Source organism: Oncorhynchus gorbuscha, linkage group LG22, assembly GCF_021184085.1.
Source record: "Oncorhynchus gorbuscha isolate QuinsamMale2020 ecotype Even-year linkage group LG22, OgorEven_v1.0, whole genome shotgun sequence".
Taxonomy (NCBI): Eukaryota; Metazoa; Chordata; class Actinopteri; order Salmoniformes; family Salmonidae; genus Oncorhynchus; species Oncorhynchus gorbuscha.
Window position 1 is genome coordinate 14818249 of NC_060194.1, and position 21409 is coordinate 14839657.

The 21409-nt window shown below is 42.3% G+C and overlaps 2 protein-coding genes across 2 annotated transcripts in view; both read right to left on the bottom strand.

Moving 5' to 3' along the window:
- Positions 1 to 1055: 1055 nt before the first annotated feature.
- Positions 1056 to 11069, bottom strand: LOC124010215 (protein SNORC-like). Its single transcript, XM_046322643.1, has 3 exons — positions 10945 to 11069; positions 2608 to 2778; positions 1056 to 2260 (listed from the first exon to the last, which is right to left on the bottom strand). The coding sequence occupies exons 1-3, from the start codon at positions 11018 to 11020 to the stop codon at positions 2151 to 2153; spliced, it is 357 nt and encodes a 118-aa protein (XP_046178599.1). The 5' UTR covers positions 11021 to 11069; the 3' UTR covers positions 1056 to 2150.
- A 722-nt stretch (positions 11070 to 11791) lies between these two features.
- LOC124009511 (GRB10-interacting GYF protein 2-like) overlaps positions 11792 to 21409 on the bottom strand; it is a 55645-nt gene continuing 46027 nt past the window's right edge. The window contains 5 exon segments of the mRNA XM_046321357.1: positions 11792 to 12724; positions 12934 to 13084; positions 16184 to 16392; positions 16602 to 16741; positions 20755 to 20972. Of these exon segments, the coding sequence (XP_046177313.1) occupies positions 12657 to 12724; positions 12934 to 13084; positions 16184 to 16392; positions 16602 to 16741; positions 20755 to 20972 (786 nt within the window). The 3' untranslated portion in view covers positions 11792 to 12656.

Genomic DNA, 21409 nt, shown 5'->3' on the forward strand with positions numbered 1-21409 from the left:
ATTCTGATCAAGATAACTTCAATGTTTTACAGGGAAATACATTTGTTTTTACTCCCCCTAGTGGAATGTTGTATTTATTATGGATCCAGCTAAATTAAGTTTATACAATTTTAAAAACAGAATACATTCACAGATTTCACAACACACTGTGCGCCCTCAGGCCCCTACTCCACCACATATCTGCAGTACAAAATCTATGTGTACGTGTGTATAGTGCGTATACTATCGTGTGTGTGTGTGTGTGTGTGTACCCATGTTTGTGTTGCTTCACAGTCCCCGCAGTTCCATAAGGTTGATTTTTTATCCGTTATTTAAATTACATTTTACTGCTTGCATCAAATACTTGATGTGAAATAGAGTTCCATGTAGTCATGGCTCTATGTAGTACTGTGCGCCTCCCATAGTCAGTCCTGGACTTGGGACTGTGAAGAGACCTTTGGTGGCATATCTTGTGGGGTATGCATAGGTGTCCGAACTGTGTGGCAGTAATTCAAACAGACAGCTCGGTACATTCAACATGTCAATACTGCTCATAAATACAAGTAGTGACAAAATCAATCTCTCCTGTTCCACTGCTCAACTATACCACTGATTGACTGTGAATGATAATCCATTACTATTTCCCTTTTGAGGAGTAACTGGTGTGCCATTCTAACCTTTGACCCTTGTCGGTGTCCTGATCATATACAATTGATTATATTTCCATGTTCCTGATGACTTGGGTCTTTTCCAAACCAGAACCCAATAGAGCCAGTTCTAATCTGGAACCATGATGGAAGTTTTACACTTTTTATTGTGCTCCCATGACTCATTTGTTCCAGTTTCACTAAGCGTCAAACGTGCTGCTGACTAGCACATCCGGCACCTGTGAGTGATTGACTTCCACTCGTCAGCGGGTATGTGTGTCAGTCCAACACAATAACTTGTGACAACACCTGTTTGTATTGTGATTGGATGAATGAAGCCCTCTATTCTGCCTTACAGAAACTTGGTGCACCAATATATTACCCATATACATTTGAAATAAATGACAAGACTAATATTTGGTTGTAGGAAGTGATTTATACAATATAAAACATAGTTCAAAACAGGTGATATAACCTTAAAGAATATTTGTTTTACATAAGCATGAGTTAGTTGATTGGTAAAACGCAAGAGTAATACAGAGAAAATCAAAATATTAAACAACGCTTCCCATCAATCCCCCCCAAAACACAAAGACAACAGTCATTCTGCCGTTTAATAGGCAATGTTAATATTTGCTTTGCAGGTTAAATTATATATTTTTTTACCCTGTTTATGTTTATTTATTGACGATGGCAGCATTTTCATATTAAAATATTATAGTTCTGGATCACTATCAATATGTTTGTTCCAATGGAAAATGGAAAACGTTTCTTAAATTAAAAAGACTACTTGCCAATAAAAGGTAGCACATTGTGTGAATTGTGAAAACATTCTCTCATGAGATAAAAATAACATTTGATCATACAAGTGAATTCTGTGTTGTACATTTGGTAAATCATTTCATTTTTCATTCTACTGTCAATAACACTTCACTTTTAACCAAATGAGTAGGCACTCAGCAACGTAATGAACATGGCGGATTCATCTTCACAAAGACACTCATCACACCCGTTCACACACAAAGACAGACAGGATACAGCAACACACAACAGAACCGTCAGAAAAAAATTGCTTCCACAAAGATCAGCAAGAACAAAATCAAAGCTGGACAAAACATTTCGGCACACAGATCATTACGAGTAAAGTCAAAGGGATTTGATTAAAGCTATGACGTTACACTGGAAGAACCTGCCAGTCTCTAATGTCCTCTTAGGGGCAAATCCTAACTCCCACTTAAGCCTCCAATTGACAACGTAATAGTGGACATGGGGGCCAACAAGAACAGCATGATTATAGTAGCTAGAGTCTGAAGGTATTTCATTGTCAGTTGCTCTTCAAGGCCAAAAGGGACCTGCCACACACCATTATAGCATCCAGGGTTGTAGAGGGTTTCACTTTCACAATGTGTGTGTACAAGGGAAATGGAGTGAATGGGAGAAAATGTAGAGAAACAATAAAGATAGATGAATGGAAGTGACAAAGAAGTGAAAGAGAGAGATTGAAAGAAAGAGGAGGAAGTGGCTCTAGGAAGCAGTGAACTTCCTGAGTGTAATGACGATGAGGGCGAGGAGGACTGAAGCCCCCAGGACGACTGCGATGACGATGGCTGTGATGGCACCCGGGCCCAGAACACCTGGATACAGGGGCACACAGAGAACACACAACGAGCAAAGGTCAAAGGTTAGGCCACCAACCTGACACTCGAGTATAAAGCAGGATTGTCAAGTCAAGGTCGAATTTGATTTAAAATGCATCATCACAGTCTCGATACACTTTACAATGGTGTGGTTTATTACCAATTCAGGGGTTGTGGTGTGGATTGACAGACACAAACAACCCCTCCAGCGAGCTTTGGCCAATGGCTCTTCACATGCAAATGTTTACAGAATATACTATTTCCTAAATCCTCTGGGTATAACCCAAATTCTTTATATTAATAACATTTCAATATTATTTGACTGGTGATGGGAAATGTCTCACTTTCCTCCTCGTCCACGGCCTGTGAGTGGGTGGTGTCCTCGTATTCGAAGGTCAACACACTCTCGGTCATATCCTGGAAGGGGTCTTTGGTGGTGACTTCATACGCCCCCTCTCCGGACAGCGTGTCCTGGTTGTCCCCTTGTAAAGTGGGTGTGGGGTCTGCTGCAGTCTCTGTGAACAACAGCAGTGCAACAGTGTGTGTGTGTGTGTGTGTGTGCGTTTCCAATTTGGGCTTGTTCAAATAGTTAAAGAGAGTCTACAACTGTTTAAATGTAGCATCTTGTACATATTTGTAGTGCAAATGTGTGGAAAACAAGAGTCCGTTGGAAAACAGACATTCGGACCTCAATGGGACTAAACTGGTTAAACAAAAAACATGAGGATAACTCAGCAAGCTCAGTCATACACGCACTTTCAGTTTCAGCTACATTTAGTTATAGAAAAACAACAACAACCGAGGTAAAAGTGTGACCTGAAAATATGACAAATGTTTCATGACACGTAGTAGTTTGTCTAAGGAGTGGCTTTGCTGGTTTGGCGGCTGCTAATGTGAGGGACAGAGCTGCGAATGTCAGCTAGAGTACTGACAGAGCTACATGTTAGCCAGTCTGACGCTGCAGTGGAAAGAGGGCTAAGCTAGTGGTTCATTCCACGAAATAGTGCCTATTTTTTTTTGCCGTCTGATATTTTAAATATAAATTGTGCATCAATAAATTCCTGATATTAAATGACGTGCCCTTTTTTATATACCAGGGGAAAATGCAATACATCTGCATTTGGACAAGTCCCTCTCTTCAACCCTGTCACTTCGAGGAAGATTTTGACCCACTTCAATCCCAAAATGTCTCCAAGTTTCACCATCATTGTAAAGCTCTAGTTATTTTGTTGCTTTGACAAAAGTCATTTCAGAAGATTGACTTCAGATGAGCTGGTTCTACCATTTCCTGGTGTTTTGTGGTGGAAAACCTAGCGGTGCAAGATTAACAACTCAACCCTGTTACCCCATAGATAGACAGGCTGGAAAAATGTTTACTATGTCATTTGGTTTGTGAAGCTTGCATTCATTTCTCTCCCTGTTGCACACAAGCTTCCATTCCCACTGTCACAGGGGGAATTAAAATAGTCAACCCTGTTACTTTATTTGGCACTTACTACAGTAATTATATTATTTAACCTCTTGAAAAGGGAAAACACTTCTTATGAAGCTGAACATGTGTTCCATGACAGAATATTAAAATGAGGTGAAATTATTATATATATATATTTTACCCAAGTTACAGTTCTCAAAAAGGCACAGAATTTGTGGAAGAACTAATAGCTTTTCTGTGCTGCTCTGCTAGCAGCCTAAGACACAGAAAGGAAGGCTTTGCAGAGGATCAGCACTATCTGTACACAGTTCAGGTAGCCTCCACTGTGTGCTCGCTCAACTCCTCCGCACACCTCGCTCTTCTCTCCACCCTGCATCTCCCCTCTCTCCTGCGTCTCTCACTCCTCTCACCTACATTCCACAGGTCCTAGCATTGAGGTGGTATGCGACTTTTCACACCTTCATAGTACCCATGGAATCCAGATCTCTTTTAAAAAAAAAGCTGTCTCTCGCGGTTCCCCAGTAGAAGGCAAGGCTCAAGAGTACTAAGAGTGGATTCTGGATACGGCCAATTAAATTGACTAAAATGCAACATAATTCTCTCCAATGATCTGAGAAACACTGTGTCCTCTGTGGCTTGTGTTAAAAGGGAATGGAAACACTAGGATTTAGAACGCCAGCTAACTAACTGTAAACCACCGTTCCCCTTCAAGCGCACAGCTGAGCGACCTTGCTTTTATGAATCTATGGAACGGGGAAAATCCGATCCTAATCACCTAAGAAAAATAAACCGTCCACACACACGCATGTATGATGCACACACAAGCCCACCCATTCACTCACTGACTCAACCTACCCAAGCTCACGCTTCATATACCAAAACAAAACCATAAACATATTTACACCTAGGCTATTTATGACATATTTACCTTCCAGCTATGAAGACACCCACTCTAAACTTCATAACCTTACTTAACACTGCAAATCTCCCAACCAAACATTCCCACTCACCATAGCTAATAAGTTTTATCTTGAAAATACACATAAACAAACATCACTTCAAAAGATTGAATGTTCTTATTGCGGGAGACAATTCCAACGATAAATACAGAATAATGTCCAAGGACCTATGTCCATTGCGGCCCATCCTTACGACTTAGAATTCCAACACCACACACGAACTGGTGATAGATAACCCTGTTGTACTCCGGTCTGTACACAGACAATCTTTTGAACTGATACATTTGGTTGCGTATTTTCAAGATGATCAGTTAAAATAAAGAAGGTATTAGCTATGGTGCGTGGGAATGCTTGGTTAGGAGACGTTCAGAGTTCAGTGATGGCCTGTGTACTGCAGGCTTTACCCAGCCGGGGTATAGGCCGGGCAAGTGGGGTGGGGTAAGTATTTCTGCTGCGTGTGTTGACTCGTGTTAGCGTGTGGCTTCCTGTGCAGGGGCTGACTGCAGGTACAGAGCCCTGGGCCTCTGGCCAGCCCTGCCATCAATGAGGCCTTCAGCCCATGGCACAAAAGGCAACTTGTGCATTCAGGGAGACAGGCTCCAACCGGTAACGGCCAGCCAGCCCCAAACCTACAGTAGCCCCAGCCCATAGAATGGCCGGGCACTGGACGTCAAACAAGGATGTTTATCAAATAGTCTGTGTGTGTGTGTGTGTGTGTGTGTGTGTGTGTGTGTGTGTGTGTGTGTGTGTGTGTGTGTGTGTGTGTGTGTGTGTGTGTGTGTGTGTGTGTGTGTGTGTGTGTGTGTGTGTGTGTGTGTGTGTGTGTGTGTGTGTGTGTGTGTGTAAAAAGGCTGTGCCGCCTTGGACAGCTTTGTTTAATGAAGACGGGGAGGAAAAAAAGCTCTGTGATGTTTTTTTCCGTTGGTGTTAGTTTGCCTCGTCAAGGAGGGCAGGAGAAATGTGCTTCTCCGTAATTTCCAGTAATGGCTCCCAGACTTGACCGCAGCGCTACCGTTGACCAGCTGAATCCTCGGTCTTTCATCTCCCACAGATCAACACTGAGCTGTATCTATTCTCATGACGCAGTTTCCAAAGGTGTTCTCACTACCAGTTTCAGGTAATACCAGTCTACCAAACCCTGCTACCTGGGTCTACACACAACCAATCTGTGACAAGACACTAACATGGGTATCACATCTAGTATGAGTAAGCCCATAGGCTCTCTGTCACTCACTGACAATATGTGAACATTTAAGGAGTTAAGCTAGGGCATCCCTCCATGTCTCATTCGCCCAGAGGAACAGGTCCAAACTCCACTAACCAACACAGCTGCCTCACTGAAAACTCATGATGATGGAACGTGCCATCTCAGTCTTATGTGCCTCTTGTCCCTGTTAGCTACTGTAGTGTGACCTAGACATGTCAACGAACCACAGACAGAACCCACAGACATTAGGAAAAGGCTGATCTCAGACACTAAAAACAAAAGACAGACGTTGGTGGCTTTGACCTCTCCAGTCCAGTCAGGATTTCACACGGTCCGGAGAGATGACAGAGCTTGCTAACGGGCGTATGTGAACACCACACTGCCCGGGCACCTGGTCCTGCGGCTGTGCCCACCTCCAAAAGGGGCATTGCCTGTGCCCGTGTCTTCGCCTCACCTCACCGACTGCCTCCCAGGTGGGGTTTACTCCACCGTCCTCCAAACACCTTCTGACAAACCACAGGGCGATAGCTACAAATATCCTGTTGGTGAGGTTCAGAATTTATAGCAGACCTCTCCTCACCACCTGTAGGCTGGTAAAGGCCACAAGTTGGCCAGGAAGGTGTACTACGGCCGGGTCCCATTACTGTAAAACAGCTTCCTCTTCTTGTGTACTTTACTTCAGTGATCACTGGTCTATTGGACTATAAATATATTATAGTCTAAATATTGGTGTATAAACTGTTCCTTCCTGTATTATAATTCTGCTAAAAAATGTTTATTATATTCTACTGAGCCATTTACCTTGTGTTCGTATTGTTGAGAAGGAACATGAAACTAAGCATGTAATTGGACAATGTATACCATGTGTATCTTGTACAGTTGAAGTCGGAAGTTGACATACATTTAAACTCAGTTTCACAATTCCTGACATTTAATCCTAGTGAAAATTCCCTGTCAGTTAGGCTCACCACTTTATTTTAAGAATGTGAAACGTCAGAATAATCGTAGAAATAATTATTTATTTCAGCTTTTCTTTCTTTCATCACATTCCCAGTGGGTCAGAAGTTGACATACACTCAATTAGTATTTGGTAGCATTGGCCTTAATTGTTTAATATGGGAGAAACAATACGGGTAGCCTTACACAAAGTTCCCACAATAAGTTGGGTGAATTTTGGCCCATTCCTCCTGACAGAGCTGGTGTAACTGAGTCAGGTTTGTAAGCCTCCTTGCTTGAACACACTTTTTCAGTTCTACCCACAAATGTTCTATAGGATTGAGGTCAGGGCTTTGTGATGGCCACTCCAATACCTTGACTTTGTTGTCCTTAAGCCATTTTGCCACAACTTTGGAAGTATGCTTGGGGCCATTGTCCATTTGGAAGACCCATTTGTGACCAAGCTTTAACTTCCTGACTGATGTCTTGAGGTTTTGCTTCAATATATCCACAATTTTCTTCCTCAAGATGCCATCTATTTTGTGAAGCGCACCAGTCCCTCCTGGAGCAAAGCACCCCCACAACATGATGCTGCCACCCCTGTGCTTCACGGTTAGGATGGTGTTCTTCGGCTTGCAAGCCTCCCCGTTTCCTCCAAACATAACGATGGTCATTATGGCCAAACAGTTCTATTTTTGTTTCATCAGACCAGAGGACATTTCTCCAAAAAGTACAATCTTTGTCCCCATGTGCAGTTGCAAACTGCAGTCTGACTTCTTTTAAAAAGTGGTGGTTTTGGAACAGTGCCTTCTTCCTTGCTGAGCGGCCTCTCAGGTTATGTCGATATAGGACTCGTTTTTACTGTGGATATAGATACTTTTGTACCCGTTTCCCCAGCATCATCACAAGGTCCTTTGCTGTTGTTCTGGAATTGATTTGCAATTTTCGCACCAAAATACAATCATCTCTAGGAGACAGAACACGTCTCCTTCCTGACCAGTATGGCGGCTGCATGGACCGATGGTGTTTATACATGCGTACTATTGTATGTACAGACGAACGTGGTACCTTCAGGCATTTGGAAATTGCTCCCAAGGATGAACCAGACTTGTGGAGGTCTACAATTGTTTTTCCTGATGTCTTTGCTAGTTTCTTTTGATTTTCCCATGATGTCAAGCAAAAAGGCATTGAGTATGAAGGTAGGCCTTGAAATACATCCACAGGTACACCTCCATTTGTCTCAAATAATGTCAATTAGCCTATCAGAAGCTTCTAAAGCCATGACGTCATTTTCTGGAATTTTGCAAGCTGTTTCAAGGCAAAGTCAACTTGATGTATGTAAACTTCTGACCCACTGGAATTGTGATACAGTGAATTATAAGTGATATAATCCGTCTGTAAACAATTATTGGAAAAATTACAAAGCAGATGTCCTAACCGACTTACCAAAACTATAGTTTGTTAACAAGACATTTGTGGAGTAGTTGAAAAACAAGTTTTAATGACTCCAACCTCAGTGTACGTAAACTTCCGACTTCAACTGTCCCTGTTAGCTACTGTAGTGTGATACAACTTGAAACCCGGATGAGGACTCTGGGAGGTTAGTACAGAGGCAGTGTCCTATGGCTGTGTCCAAATCATTCTAAACAGCTTTCTGTCCTTATCTACATCCCTTCCGTGATCACTAAGAGATGAGGGCTTGGGTCTCGAAGGGGAGAACAGGAGAACTTTTGTTTGGGTCCAAGTACTGTTACTGTTTTTCTTTCCTCGTCTTCTTTTCTTCGTGACCCCTAAGAGAAGAACGACCTGGATAGGTCATGAGTCAGAGCAGTTATAAAATGAGAAAAGGAAGATTTTGGTGGAAACGGTTTAGTAAGCAGCTTGTGTTCCGGCCATGACAGGAGTCATGCGGGTGCAAAACGACATCATTCACATACATCACTCATGGGTTAACTTTGAGATTTGCTGAACAGGTGAAATACAGATTGTGGTGGTGCTGATACTGAATCTTATGCTTGTGAGACCATAGACATATCATTGGTACAGGAACTACAAAATTATCAAAAGAAAATCTTGAAATGGAAGTGCAGTTTAAAAAAAGAGAATGCACAAGGTTCCAAGTTGAAATGCTAAACTGAACACAATGATCATGTAAACGTAGATGAAAGACGGTGAGCTCAGTAACACCTCAACGCTACAAAACTTCTCTTTATCAAGCCATCCAGCTCATCCTACGATGATACAGGTGTGTAACAAATCATTCTCGCGACAAACAACGCCATGCTAGCTCTACATTCTCCGGCATGACATTGATGTCAAAAGCTCAGCCTGGTCACAAAAACAGGGCGGCAGGGTAGCCTAGTGGTTAGAGCGTTGGGACTAGTAACTGAAAGGTTGCAAGATCGAATCCTTGAGCTGACAAGGTACAAATCGTTCTGCCCCTGAACGAGGCACTGTTCCTAGGCAGTCATTGAAAATAAGAAATTGTTCTTCACTGACTTGCCTAGTTAAATAAATAAAAATATTTAAAAAAAACATTGTCCCAGGGCATGCCAAGCAACAGTGTTGTACAGGTCACCGTTTCGAGGAAAGACTTCATCAAACCAACCACCTCAACCTAAAAATGGTTTAGGAGTGTAGCGTTAGACTCTCCGACAAGACATTGACAGCACACTGCTGTCAATGTTCCACTCACTGCTTACTGACAGTTCATTGTTTGGAGGAAAAAGTGGCATGTTTCTGGTGGATTCAACCCTTGCCCTGACCCGTAGGGCCTTAGGAAAGCAGCACTAAGGCCCTCACAATCCCTGGCTTTGTGGAATCCCCTTCATTCCCATGCCTGGCTTTAGGCTTATCACTTAGGTGTGAGAGTAGGAGAACGAGAGCAAATTGAAGTGAGAAAGAGAGAGAAGTTAACAGAGAGGAAGAGGTAAACCGAGAGAGAACTAGAAAGAAATAGGAGGGATAAAGAGACAGAGAAATGGAGGGAGAGAAAAAGAGAACTGGAGAAAGCAAAGGGGGGAGAAAGATTGAAAGAGAAAAGGGGGAAATAGAAAGAGAAAAACTAAACGAGGGTGAGACTTCCTGCTGATCAACATACAGAATCAGCAGATTGGCTGGAAGACCACACGCATAGAGAGGGTTCTCGTAAAAATACAACTCTTACACTTGTTAAGAGGGACATCAAATAAATTCCAAGTATTTGCTGTCATTTTTTAACCATTTCATCAGTGCAAGTAATTAAAATGTCAGCGGTGAGCTTTACTTTGATAAGCTCCTCTCACATTTAACGATTCTCTCTATAAAAAAATGACAAAACCTTATAAAGAAGCACATAGAAAAGGTTGACGACACCTGGCAGAGCGAAACCACATCCAGATTGAGCCAATATTGCGTTTCAGAAAGGTTCTAAACATGAGTTATTATATGAAAGCAAGTGAGTCACCGTGTTTGTCAAAGACTAGCTTTCAGTCTCTAAATGTCCCTTTTCTCGATCAACTGCATCATTTAAAGTGCAAGGCCTCTCGCAACAGGGCCTCTAGGTCAATAGTGGGGGAAAATGACACGTACACACACTCACCTTGAGCACAGCTAAATATGACCATACTTACCCAATGTCCACTCAAATGAGAAACATTCAGAAAAAAAAACCTTAAGAATATTCTGATTCTTTGTCCACTGAAATAAAGTAGAACGTCGATTTGAATAAAATGTTAATGTCCCTGAAATTGCACATAATATTGTTGATGTGCTTGTGGGAGCAAAAGAAAAAGCAGGGAGTATATTTTTGCCTTTCAACTTCCCAACAAATGACCTTCAACAACCCCTGCATTTCTGGTGGCAAATCTTGAGTCTGTTTTTCACAAGCACACAGACTTATTTCTAATCCACATCTCTACAGATGACTAAACAACCAAACCAGTGTTCTACCCTTGTCCTCTTGCGGTGAGGTCTAAAGGCAATGTCTAAACACACTCATAACATTGTAATAAATACATTTACTGTAGCGGGAACTGTCTTTTGATGCATTCAGACTTGGGATATTCGAAACGTAAAGACCAAATAGACGTATGTATCATATATTACCCTCCTTCCCATGACTAATACAAGGAAAACCAGGAGAGACACTGTCCGGCAGGGAGCTTACCTGAGTGGAGGGTGGCTACCCAGAGGCCGAGGAGGGCCATGAGGACAAGTCTGGAAACGCTGCTGCAGTTGGCCATGTTTCCTGTCTCTGTGAGGAGGATGACTGGACTGGGAGTCTCCAGAGCTCCTGAAGCATGGGCTAGTGAGGGCTGGAGCGAAGGGAAAAGGGGAAGAGAGGTGAAAGAGGGGGAGGAGGGACTGTGTATGAAGACAGAAGTGTCTGGACAGTGCAGACTTTGTCAACACCTCTGATGAGGGTACACCCACTTCATACTCCTCAGAAAAACAAGGAAATACACCCTAGATGCTGATTAAAGGTTAGTTCAACCGTTTCCACCTGGACAGTTAGGGTTAGGACTGAGGCAGGGTACACGGATCCTAGATCTACCACCGGGAAACTTCTACTTGGAGAAGAAGACTCACCATCCCAACACCTTCCCAGGCCTCTCAGTCCATCGTCCCATGCTTTCCAGTTGGCCATCGATACAGACTCAGGTATTTTTTCACAAAAGTTCATATTGGGGGTAGTATTATCTGTGGTACTGGTAAGAGGTTATGGGGGGTCAGGTTGCCAGTTGGAGATAGCTATAGGTTGTGAGAAGATATGAGCTTTGCTTCACCAGAGGAGGGTTAGAGTAGTATTGGAACTCAGTGACTGGGATGAGATAAATACACAACTTTGAATCTTACACAGGATAACAAATTCCCTAAAAGTGTCAATGTTTTAAAAAATCTGTCTAGTGCATCAGCATCAGAGGGGGGTGGGAGTACAAACATTGTGCAGGCAAGAAGGAAAAATTATACACTTTCAGTATTTTGAAGTGGTTCATTCATACAAAAGACAGAAGTGTGAACAGCCCACACAAGAGACTGTTTTATTTCATACCGCAATAGAAAAGTATGACTCCAGTAGTTCATCATTTTCATATATTATAATACAGATGCAGAATTGAAAGTTTATTCTTTAAACAGCCTAATATTTTACAAGAAATGGATAACTACTTGGAACTTTCGAGCATGTCCTTAAAACAGGACATCAGCGGGCACACTTCCTTAGCTCCTACAATGCAACCATCATCCACAAGCAACTGGCAGAAAACAGGAGTGAGGAGTGAAGATTTAACAACATGGAAGGTGGAGGAAAAACTTTCAATAAATTAAAAAATAAAATAAAAAGGTTTAAATGACAATTTTTTTCATCGAAAATCCCCCCACATCCCCACCCTTATGTCCACGCGTAAAATGATTGCATCAGGAAATGGCCTCTCTTTTTGGGTACTTTCAGACACCAGAGACTAGGAGGGAACTGAACAGCCAACCATAGACGAGGAGAGACATCCACATACTCCTCATCCCCTTAGCTCTGCTCTCTTCTCCGAGAGAAGTCAGATTTCAATTCATAGATTTTTTTTGGTCAGTTCGTTCAATGTTTCATTGCGTGAATGTTCCGTTTGATTGTCTGGCTGCGTCATTAGCCTTCTCCCGGTCTCCCATAGGGCAAAATACTCATTAGGGATGTTTTTGGGGTGGGGGGTCCTTTGGCACTGGAAAGCATCCCCAGCTTCCAATGACAAACATTAAATTAACTTAAAGAGAACAGAAAGAGGATGCATTTTCAAAAATGAAAAGTAAAAGGATTGGGACGGGACGTGTGGGCGGGGAAAATGACAGCTGTTCAAAACGGATCGAGTCAGTGGCGGCAGAGCAGTCCCTTTAAAAGTCCTCCACCGTCTCTATCTCGCCCATATTCAACCTCTCAGACGCCGCGTTCACAGAAAAACCTGGGGAGAGGAGAGAACAGGAGAAGTCACGTTAGATTCAATGTCAAACAGTTAAACAATAGAGCACCTCTTATCAACGGATACTGTGAGTTGCCAGGTAAGGCTGTATCAATTACAAGTGGTGATATAGGAATGAAGGTGATACAATAACAAATGACTGTCATACTCTTTAACTCCTTCAAAAAATGAATCATTGTATTTGTCCTCACCTAGCAGGCTGGGGTCTGCCCGGACCATCTTCTGCTTTTTCTTCTTCTTCCCTGAGGTGACGGTCTCGAAACGTGCCTGCTGCTGGAGGCTGGTGTGGTTCGACTGGTATCGAGACGGAGAGCCCGTCCCGCTCACGCCCCACACTGAATCCTGGGAAATGGAGTCACAGGGGAAATGAGGGGTGAGATAATTATTAACTAGTGGTATACCGGTACCAAATCATCATAATACATTTAATTCCAACATTTTTTAATACTGTTACCGTTACATATAATAGTAGCCATATCTAGGAAAACCAAAGTTCCAAAGGCTGGGCCTAATATAGTGTATAAGAGGTCATACAAGAAGTTTTGTAGTGATTCATATGTTGATGATGTAAAGAATATTTGCTGGTCTGTGGTGTGTAATGAGGAGCAACCAGACGCTGCACTTGACACATTTATGAAACTACTTATTCCAGTTACTAATAAACATGCACCCATTAAGAAAATGACTAAAAACTGTTAAATCCCCTTGGATTGATGAGGAATTTAAAAATTGTATGGTTGAGAGGGATGAGTCAAAAGGTATGGCAATTAAGTCTGGCAGCCCAACTGATTGGCAAAAGAACTGCAAATTAAGAAATCACGTGACTAAACTAAATAAAAAGAAATGAAACAAAGAAACTATATAAAGAATGATATTAAAAAGCTGTGGGGCACCTTAAATGAAATTTTGGGGAAAAAATACAACTCGGCTCCTTAATTTATTGAATTAGATGACACTCAAGCACAGCACTTACACAAATGACTGATGATTGGCTGAGAGAAATTGATGATATTGTTAGACTTCAGTGCAGCTTTTGACATTATTGATCATAGTCTGCTGCTGGAAAAACTTGTGTTATGGCTTTACACCCCCTGCTATAATGTGGATAAGGAGTTACTTGTCTAACAGAACACAGAGGGTGTTTTTTAATGGAAGCCTATCAAATATAATCCAGTTCGAATCAGGAATTCCCCAGGGTAGCTGTTTAGGACCCTTGCACGGCCTGTTTAGGCCCCTTGACGACAAGCCACTGACTGAGTAAAGCCAGAGTTTCTATGTATGTGGATGACTCAACACTATACACTTCAGCTACTACAGCGACTGAAATGTCTGCAACAATCAACAAAGAGCTGCAGTTAGTTACAGAGTGGGTGGCAAGGAATAAGTTAGCCCTAAATATTTCTATAACTAAAAGCATTGTATTTGGAACAAAACATTCTAAACTAAACCCTAAATCTTGTAATAAATAATGTGGAAATTGAGCAAGTTGAGATGACTAAACTGATTGGAGTAACACTAGACTGTAAACTGTCATGGTCAAAACATATTGATGCAGTAGTAGCTAAGATGGGGAGAAGTGTCTATAAGAAAGCGATGCGCTGCCTTCTTAATACTATCAACAAGGCAGGTCCTACAGGCCCTAGTTTTGCCACACCTTGACTACTGTTCAGTTGTGTGGTCAGGTGCCACATGGCAAAATGGCTCAGAACAGGGCAGCACGGCTGGCCCTTGGATGTACACAGAGAGCTAACATTAATAATATGCATGTCATTCTCTCCTGGCTGAAAGTGGAGGAGAGATTGACTTCATCACTACTTTTATTTATGAGAGGTATTGACAAGTTGAATGCACCGAGCTGCCGGTCTAAACTACTGGCTCGGACACCCATGCATACCCCACAAGAGGTCTCTTCACAGTCCAAGTCCAGAACAGACTATGGGAGGCACACAGTACTACATAGAGCCATAACTACATGGAACTCTATTCCACATCAAGTAACTGAAGCAAGCAGTAAAATTATATTTTAAAAAACTATTAAAAAAACACCTTATGTAACAGCGGGGGACTTTGAAGCAACACAACCATTGGCACACACACACACACGATAACATACACACTATACATACACATGGATTTAGTACTGTAGATATGTGGTAGTGGTGTAGTAGGGGCCCGAGGGCACACAGAGTGTTGTGAAATATGTGAATGTATTGTGATGTTTTAAAATGGTATAAACTGCCTTAATTTTGCTGGACCCCAGGAAGAGTAGCTGCTGCTTTGGCAATACTAGTCTATTTTACACACTGGTTCAATAACGTCCACTTGACTTCCATGCGCATATTACGTGTGGCAGCTGTAATCCGCCAGCCGCATCCCCTTCCAGCCCTCACTCACCTGCTTCCCTCTGTCCGCTCTTCATGCACATCTAATCCTCCATCAGATTATAAAATATAATTTAGCTGTGACGGCGAGGGCGGATGGAGACCCTGAGCAGTCATCTGTGATACATTGGAGCAGCGCGAACATAGTTGATACATTGTATGTCATTTCACCACCAGAGTTGTTGCCAGATAATTGAATGTTCTTTCTAAAATAAGGCGCCTCGCCAATGTCGTTTTAGAGAATTTGACAGTATGTCCAACAGGCCTCAAACGCAGACTGTGTGTAATCACGCCAGCCCAGGACATCCACATCCGAGTATTTCTGTCTGTAATAAAGCCCTTTTGTAGGGGAAGAAAACTCACTGATTGGCTGGGCCTGGCACCCCAATTGACCGATTTCCTTATATGAACTGTAACTCCGCAAAAAATGCATTTGGCATTTATATTTCAGTTTATATTCCTTCCTCCATTCTTCCAGCCAAATCACAGGTAGGCCTTTGCAAATATGAGCAAATTAGCCCTTCTTGGCAGTGTTCTATTATAAAGTGAACAGTGTAAAGTAATACGTGTTGTATTGAGCAGAAGTGTGAATATCAGTGACAGGTGTTGTATAGCACATGAGCATAACTTTAAGAAAATGTGAACAAGTGTCAGGTGACAATGTGAACAGGACGCCAGGCCTATCTGAACTGTTTCCCTGGTTGTATCGCGTTACTTGGCCTTCGATCGTATCGATAATAAAATGTTACCAATGTCACAACACTAGGTAGTTCAACTATTGGTGGTAGATGAGGTGAGCATCCCCCTACTATTTAAAGCGCTTTGGGTGGTTTGAAAAGCGCAATATAAGTTCAACCGATTATCATACAACTATAGACTACAACTAATCGCCAAACCAGGGGAGTATTCATTAGTGCACACCTAAGCAAAAGGTTTTGCAATGGAAAACAGATTGCAACAAAAACAAGTTTATTTTTTACAAGTTGTTGTCTCGTTTGGTTACTAAAAAGATAGCTACACCCCAGTTGCTCAATGAATTGCTGTGCCATGTTTCTCTCACCTGCTGTTGCTGTCGCTGTTTGAGAGTCGGCTGCTGGTTCTGTGGGGCCTGGGGCTCTTTCTGTTGGTTGGCCTTCTGCTTGGCACGGCGTTCCAGGAACTGCTTGGCAAACTCCTTAGCCTCAGACGTGTCCCCCAAGTAGGCGCGCACGTAGTCGTGCACCTCGTACGGACTGTCCACCTCCTTCAGGAAAGACGCAAATGTCGGGACTAGAGGAAGAGGGCCGGGTGAGTTTTAAAGATGGGGTCACACACAGCCAAGGTTACTTTAGGTTCAAGGTATCTTTAGGGTGCGTCTGAATTGACACCCTTTCCCTATATAGTGCACTATTTTGGGGCAGAACCCCTAAGGAATAGGGGGTGCCATTTCAGACGCACCTAGGTTGTTGGCGGCGTGTGCACGTATATTATATACTCACCGTCCAGGTTGTTGGCGGTGTTGAGGGTGTGCAGGGTCTGCTCACACCACTGCATGAAGCCATCCTGCTGGCTCTTATTAACCCCCTGGAACAACTTCAGCAGCTTCTCCTCCTCCTCCACCTTCTTATTGGCCCGACTGCTGCTCACAGTTACCACACATACACACACGATTAGATACATTGGCCTCAAAACTTTTAAAGACTTCCTGTTAAACCATCATCCCATTTGTAAGTGAATCATCATATTCAGGGATTGCAAACTGGTAAGGGCTGAAAAATGTGAAACTTCCATATGAAGTGCAAGAATATGTGCTTATTTTCAGAGAATAACAAGTACATAGACATATTTCAAAAGAGTATCCTGTGGTGGGGGGGGGCTTCTTGGTCAGAACTGAAAGTTTATTATGACATGCTTTTTATAATCTGTCTCCCCAGACAGGAATACATCAGTATTCAATGCACCTGTATTTGACAAGTTGTTCTATAGAGGTGTATAAAGACAAGTAGAACACAAATCCGGTCTCACATCTCTAATACTGTATACTAATGCTATAACTATTTTTATGCGCTTCAACACTCAGCAGTCCCGTTCTGTGAGCTTGTGTGACCACAATGTCTTGCTCCCAGACAAACTAAACAACTTCTTCAATCACTTTGAGGACAATAGAGTGCCACCGACACGGTCCGCTACCAAAACCTGTGGACTCTGCTTCACCGCAGCCAACGTGAGTAAAACCCTCGCAAAGCTGCTGGCCCAGACGGCATCCCTTGCCGCGTCCTCAGAGCATGCCCAGACCAGCTCGCTGGTGTGTTTACGGACATATTCAATCAATCTCTCCCTATCCCAGTCTGCTGTCCCCACATGCTTAAAGATTTCCACCATTGTTCCTGTACCCAAGAAAGCAAAGGTAACTGAACTAAATGACTCACTTCCATCCTCATGAAGTGCTTTGAGAGACTAGGTAAGGATCATATCACCTCCACCCTACCTGACACCCACTTCAATTTGTTTACCGCCCCAATAGGTCCACAGACAACGCAACCACACTGCCCTAACCCATCTGGACAAGAGGAATACATATGTAAGAATGCTGTTCATCAACTACAGCTCAGCATTTAACACCATAGTACCCTCCAAACTCGTCATTGAGCTCGAGACCCTGGGTCTTAACCCAGCCCTGTGCCACTGGGTCCTGGACTTCCTGACGGGCCACCCCCAGGTGGTGAAGGTATGAAACATCTCCACCCCGCTGATCCTCAACACTGGGGCCCCACAAGGATGTGTTCTCAGCCCTCTCCTGTAGTCCCTGTTCAATCATGATGACTGCGTGGCCATGCACGCCTCCAACTCAATCATCAAGTTTGCAGACGACACTACAGTGGTAGGCTTGATTACCAACAACGACGAGACAGCCTACAGGGCGGAGGTCAGGGCCCTTGGAGTGTTGTGTCAGGAAAATAACCACTCAATGTCAACAAAACAAAGGAGATGATTGTGGACTTCAGGAAACAGCAGAGGGAGCACTCCCCTATCCACGTCGACGGGACAGTAGTGGAGAAGGTGGAAAGTTAAGTTCCTCGGCGTACACATCACGGAAAAACCTCAGGAGGTTGAAGAAATTTGGCTTCACCAAAAAACACACCAACTTTTACAGATGCACAATAGAGAGACTGAAAAACAGCTGCTATCTCATGGCCATCAGACTGTTAAACAGCCATCACAAACATTTGAGTCACTGCTGCCAACATCCAGACTCAAATCTCCAGCCACTTTAATTATAAAAAATTAGATGTAATAAATGTATCACTAGTCAATTTAAACAATGCCACTTTATATAATATTTACATACCCTACATTACTCATCTCATATGTATATACTGTATTCTATACCATCTACTGCATCTTACCTATGCCGTTCGGCCATCGCTCATCCATATATTTATATGTACATACTCTTATTCATTCCTTTACACTTGTGTGTATAAGGTCGTTGTTGTGAAATTGTTAGATTATTTGTTAGATATGGTTGGAACTAGAAGCACAAGCATTTCGCTACACTCACATCTGCTAACCATGTGTATGGGACCAATGAAATTTGATTAGATGTGACTAATGGGAAAATAGGCGTCTCCCCTTAACATCTCTGTGCACGGAACCTGCTAGCGGGCTGAAATTCCACAACATACGGTGCTCGCTACATAAATAGTCATAATAAACATTCATGAAAATACAAGTGTCTCACATGTATCGAAAGCCTAGAATCTTGCTAATCCAACTGCATTGTCAGATTTTTAAAAGGATTCACTGTGAAAGAATGCGATGCGATTATCTGAGCATAATCGCAAACTGCATTAAAATAAATGGTTTACCTTTGATGATCTTTTGTTTGATAAAATCTGTTTTTATAGCCTAACACGAAACATCTTGTGAACCGCTTGTGTAGTGAATTCCGTCTCATTCCATTTTCGACGACACATTTCAGGTAAATAACCCACACAGAACGTGACTTTTCCAGTCATGTTTGGTTTCACTGCAATCAACTAGTTTGTTTGTAACGCAACCAAACCTGATGGGCCATTTCGTATTGACTGAAAGAAACCGATTTGAAGACAAGTAATGACATCATTGTGCACCAATGATTTGCCTGCTATTTCATTGATTGACTGTCTTTTAACCCAATGACCACTAATCGTAATGAAATATAGCTGGGTAGATAGCCAATGAGCGGAGCTAAACAGCAATACGCCATGTTTATGCGTTGCAAGACCAACCCACGTAGTAAGCTCCAGCGTAAAGAGAGTCATGCACTATTGCATTTTCATACCGGAAGAAGCTACGTATATTACGCCTGCATTGTTTGGTGAATGCGCAGATTCAGCTGTTTATATATCAATAATTATGGCGACTAAGTCAGGGAAAGCTAAATCTAAGTCTAGATATACAGATGTACACACAATTTTAGAATAAATTGATTGGGAAGGTGAGAGAGATTGTTGTAGGACGATTCATTTAGCGATTGTGGAGGAATATTTTTTGAACGGGAGAGGACATTGTTTTGGACTGGTAAGTTCTTATCATGCGAATGCCCTTGTTTGAAATTAATAATATAAAATATTATTTATGATTTTTTAAAATTATTTTAGAAGCAATATATAAACCTTTAATGTCATGAAATGTGAGATTAGTGTGTCCGCCGCCCCACCCCAACCCACATGAAATAGCCTATTTGAGGCTGTTGAGGAGAGTGCAGGACCACATCAATGGCCAAAGTGAAATGGAGACAGTAGATACAGCTGGTCTGTTGTAATATAATAAAGACAGTAGATCTAGCTGGTCTGTCATAATATAATAGAGACAGTAGATCTAGCTGAAATGTCATAATATAAAAGAGACAGTAGATCTAGCAGGTAATAATAATATTATAATATATTCAACCTTCAACTCTCTATATATATCTGTTCATTATACCTGTTGATACAGGGCTCATATGTGAAACTATTCCAAATGAAGATTTTCTTTCACATTGACACTGACTCTGAATGGGAGTCTTATGTTATAATACCATTTTGCCATTTTGTATAGAGTTATTTGTTTCAAAATGTATAGCTTCACCAATTTGGCCACTTGGGTACATTTGGGCAACTTGTGTGGGACACCTGGGTGACTTCATAATAAATGTCATGTAGCAAACTCATTTTGGTTAGTTAACATTCTGAAACTTTGCACAAGTACTGTTGCCCTCTTATATTTTTCACTGAAATTGTCCCCATCATCCTATCTGAATGTTTGTTTTATCTTGTTCATTTTAAAGATGATACAAAAAGAAAAACGTATGTTTTATCTAAACCAGATCTATTGTGTGTTATTCTCCTACATTCAATTCACATATTACACAAACTTCAGTGTTTTCTTTCAAATGGCACCAATAATATGTATATCTTGGGATCTGTGCCTGAGCTACAGGCTGTTAGATTTGGGTATGTCTTCAGGCGGAAATTGCACAAAGTAGGGGCTGCAAGAGCTGCAAGAGGTTAATACCTCAAATGTAAAAAATAGCCATGTAGTAGAGAACTGTCCTGACCACAACCTTTCGAGTCAAGCAGCCAAAATAGACACGCAGGTGTGAGCTGTAAAACTGTCCTGAGATTGTACCTGAGGTTGGCGTTGGCCTTGTTGTTCTTCTGAGCGTTGGGCTTCCTGGCGGGGGGTGGAGCCTGTGGCGGGGGCTGGGGCGTCTCGTCCCAGAAGCCCATGTTGGAGTTGGTGCTGTCGCCCCAGATGCTGCTGCTTTCTCCGCCCCAGTTAGGAGCTCCGCCGCCCATGCTGCTGGTGGCCACCGAGCCCCACACTGAGGAACTCAGAGCAGTGGTCTGGAGGAAAAGAGATCCAACCTGGTCAGACCAGCTATGTACAACGCCATGTCATCGTGGAATGCTCTGCTACTAGAGGTTAGGAAAACACATCTGGCATCAGAGTGCCTATCCTCTATTGAAAGATCTAATTTAACTGTACTGTATATAAGAATATGAAGTGTGTAAATAGTATTTTGGATGTCTTTCCTATATATAAAACTTATTTTACTTTCATAATTTATTTTGAATGTACTCTCTTATGTTGTTCTTGTCTATTACTGGGTTTGTCATGTATTTGTATGTTTTATGTGGTCCTCAGGAAGAGTAGCTGCTGTATGTACAGTAGCTAATGGGGATCCTAATAAACTCAACTAAACCAGTTTCATTACGGCAAATAATGAAGGGAAGTATTCCAACAGAGTAGTCTGATTTAGAGCAGTGTTTGCCTGACGTCT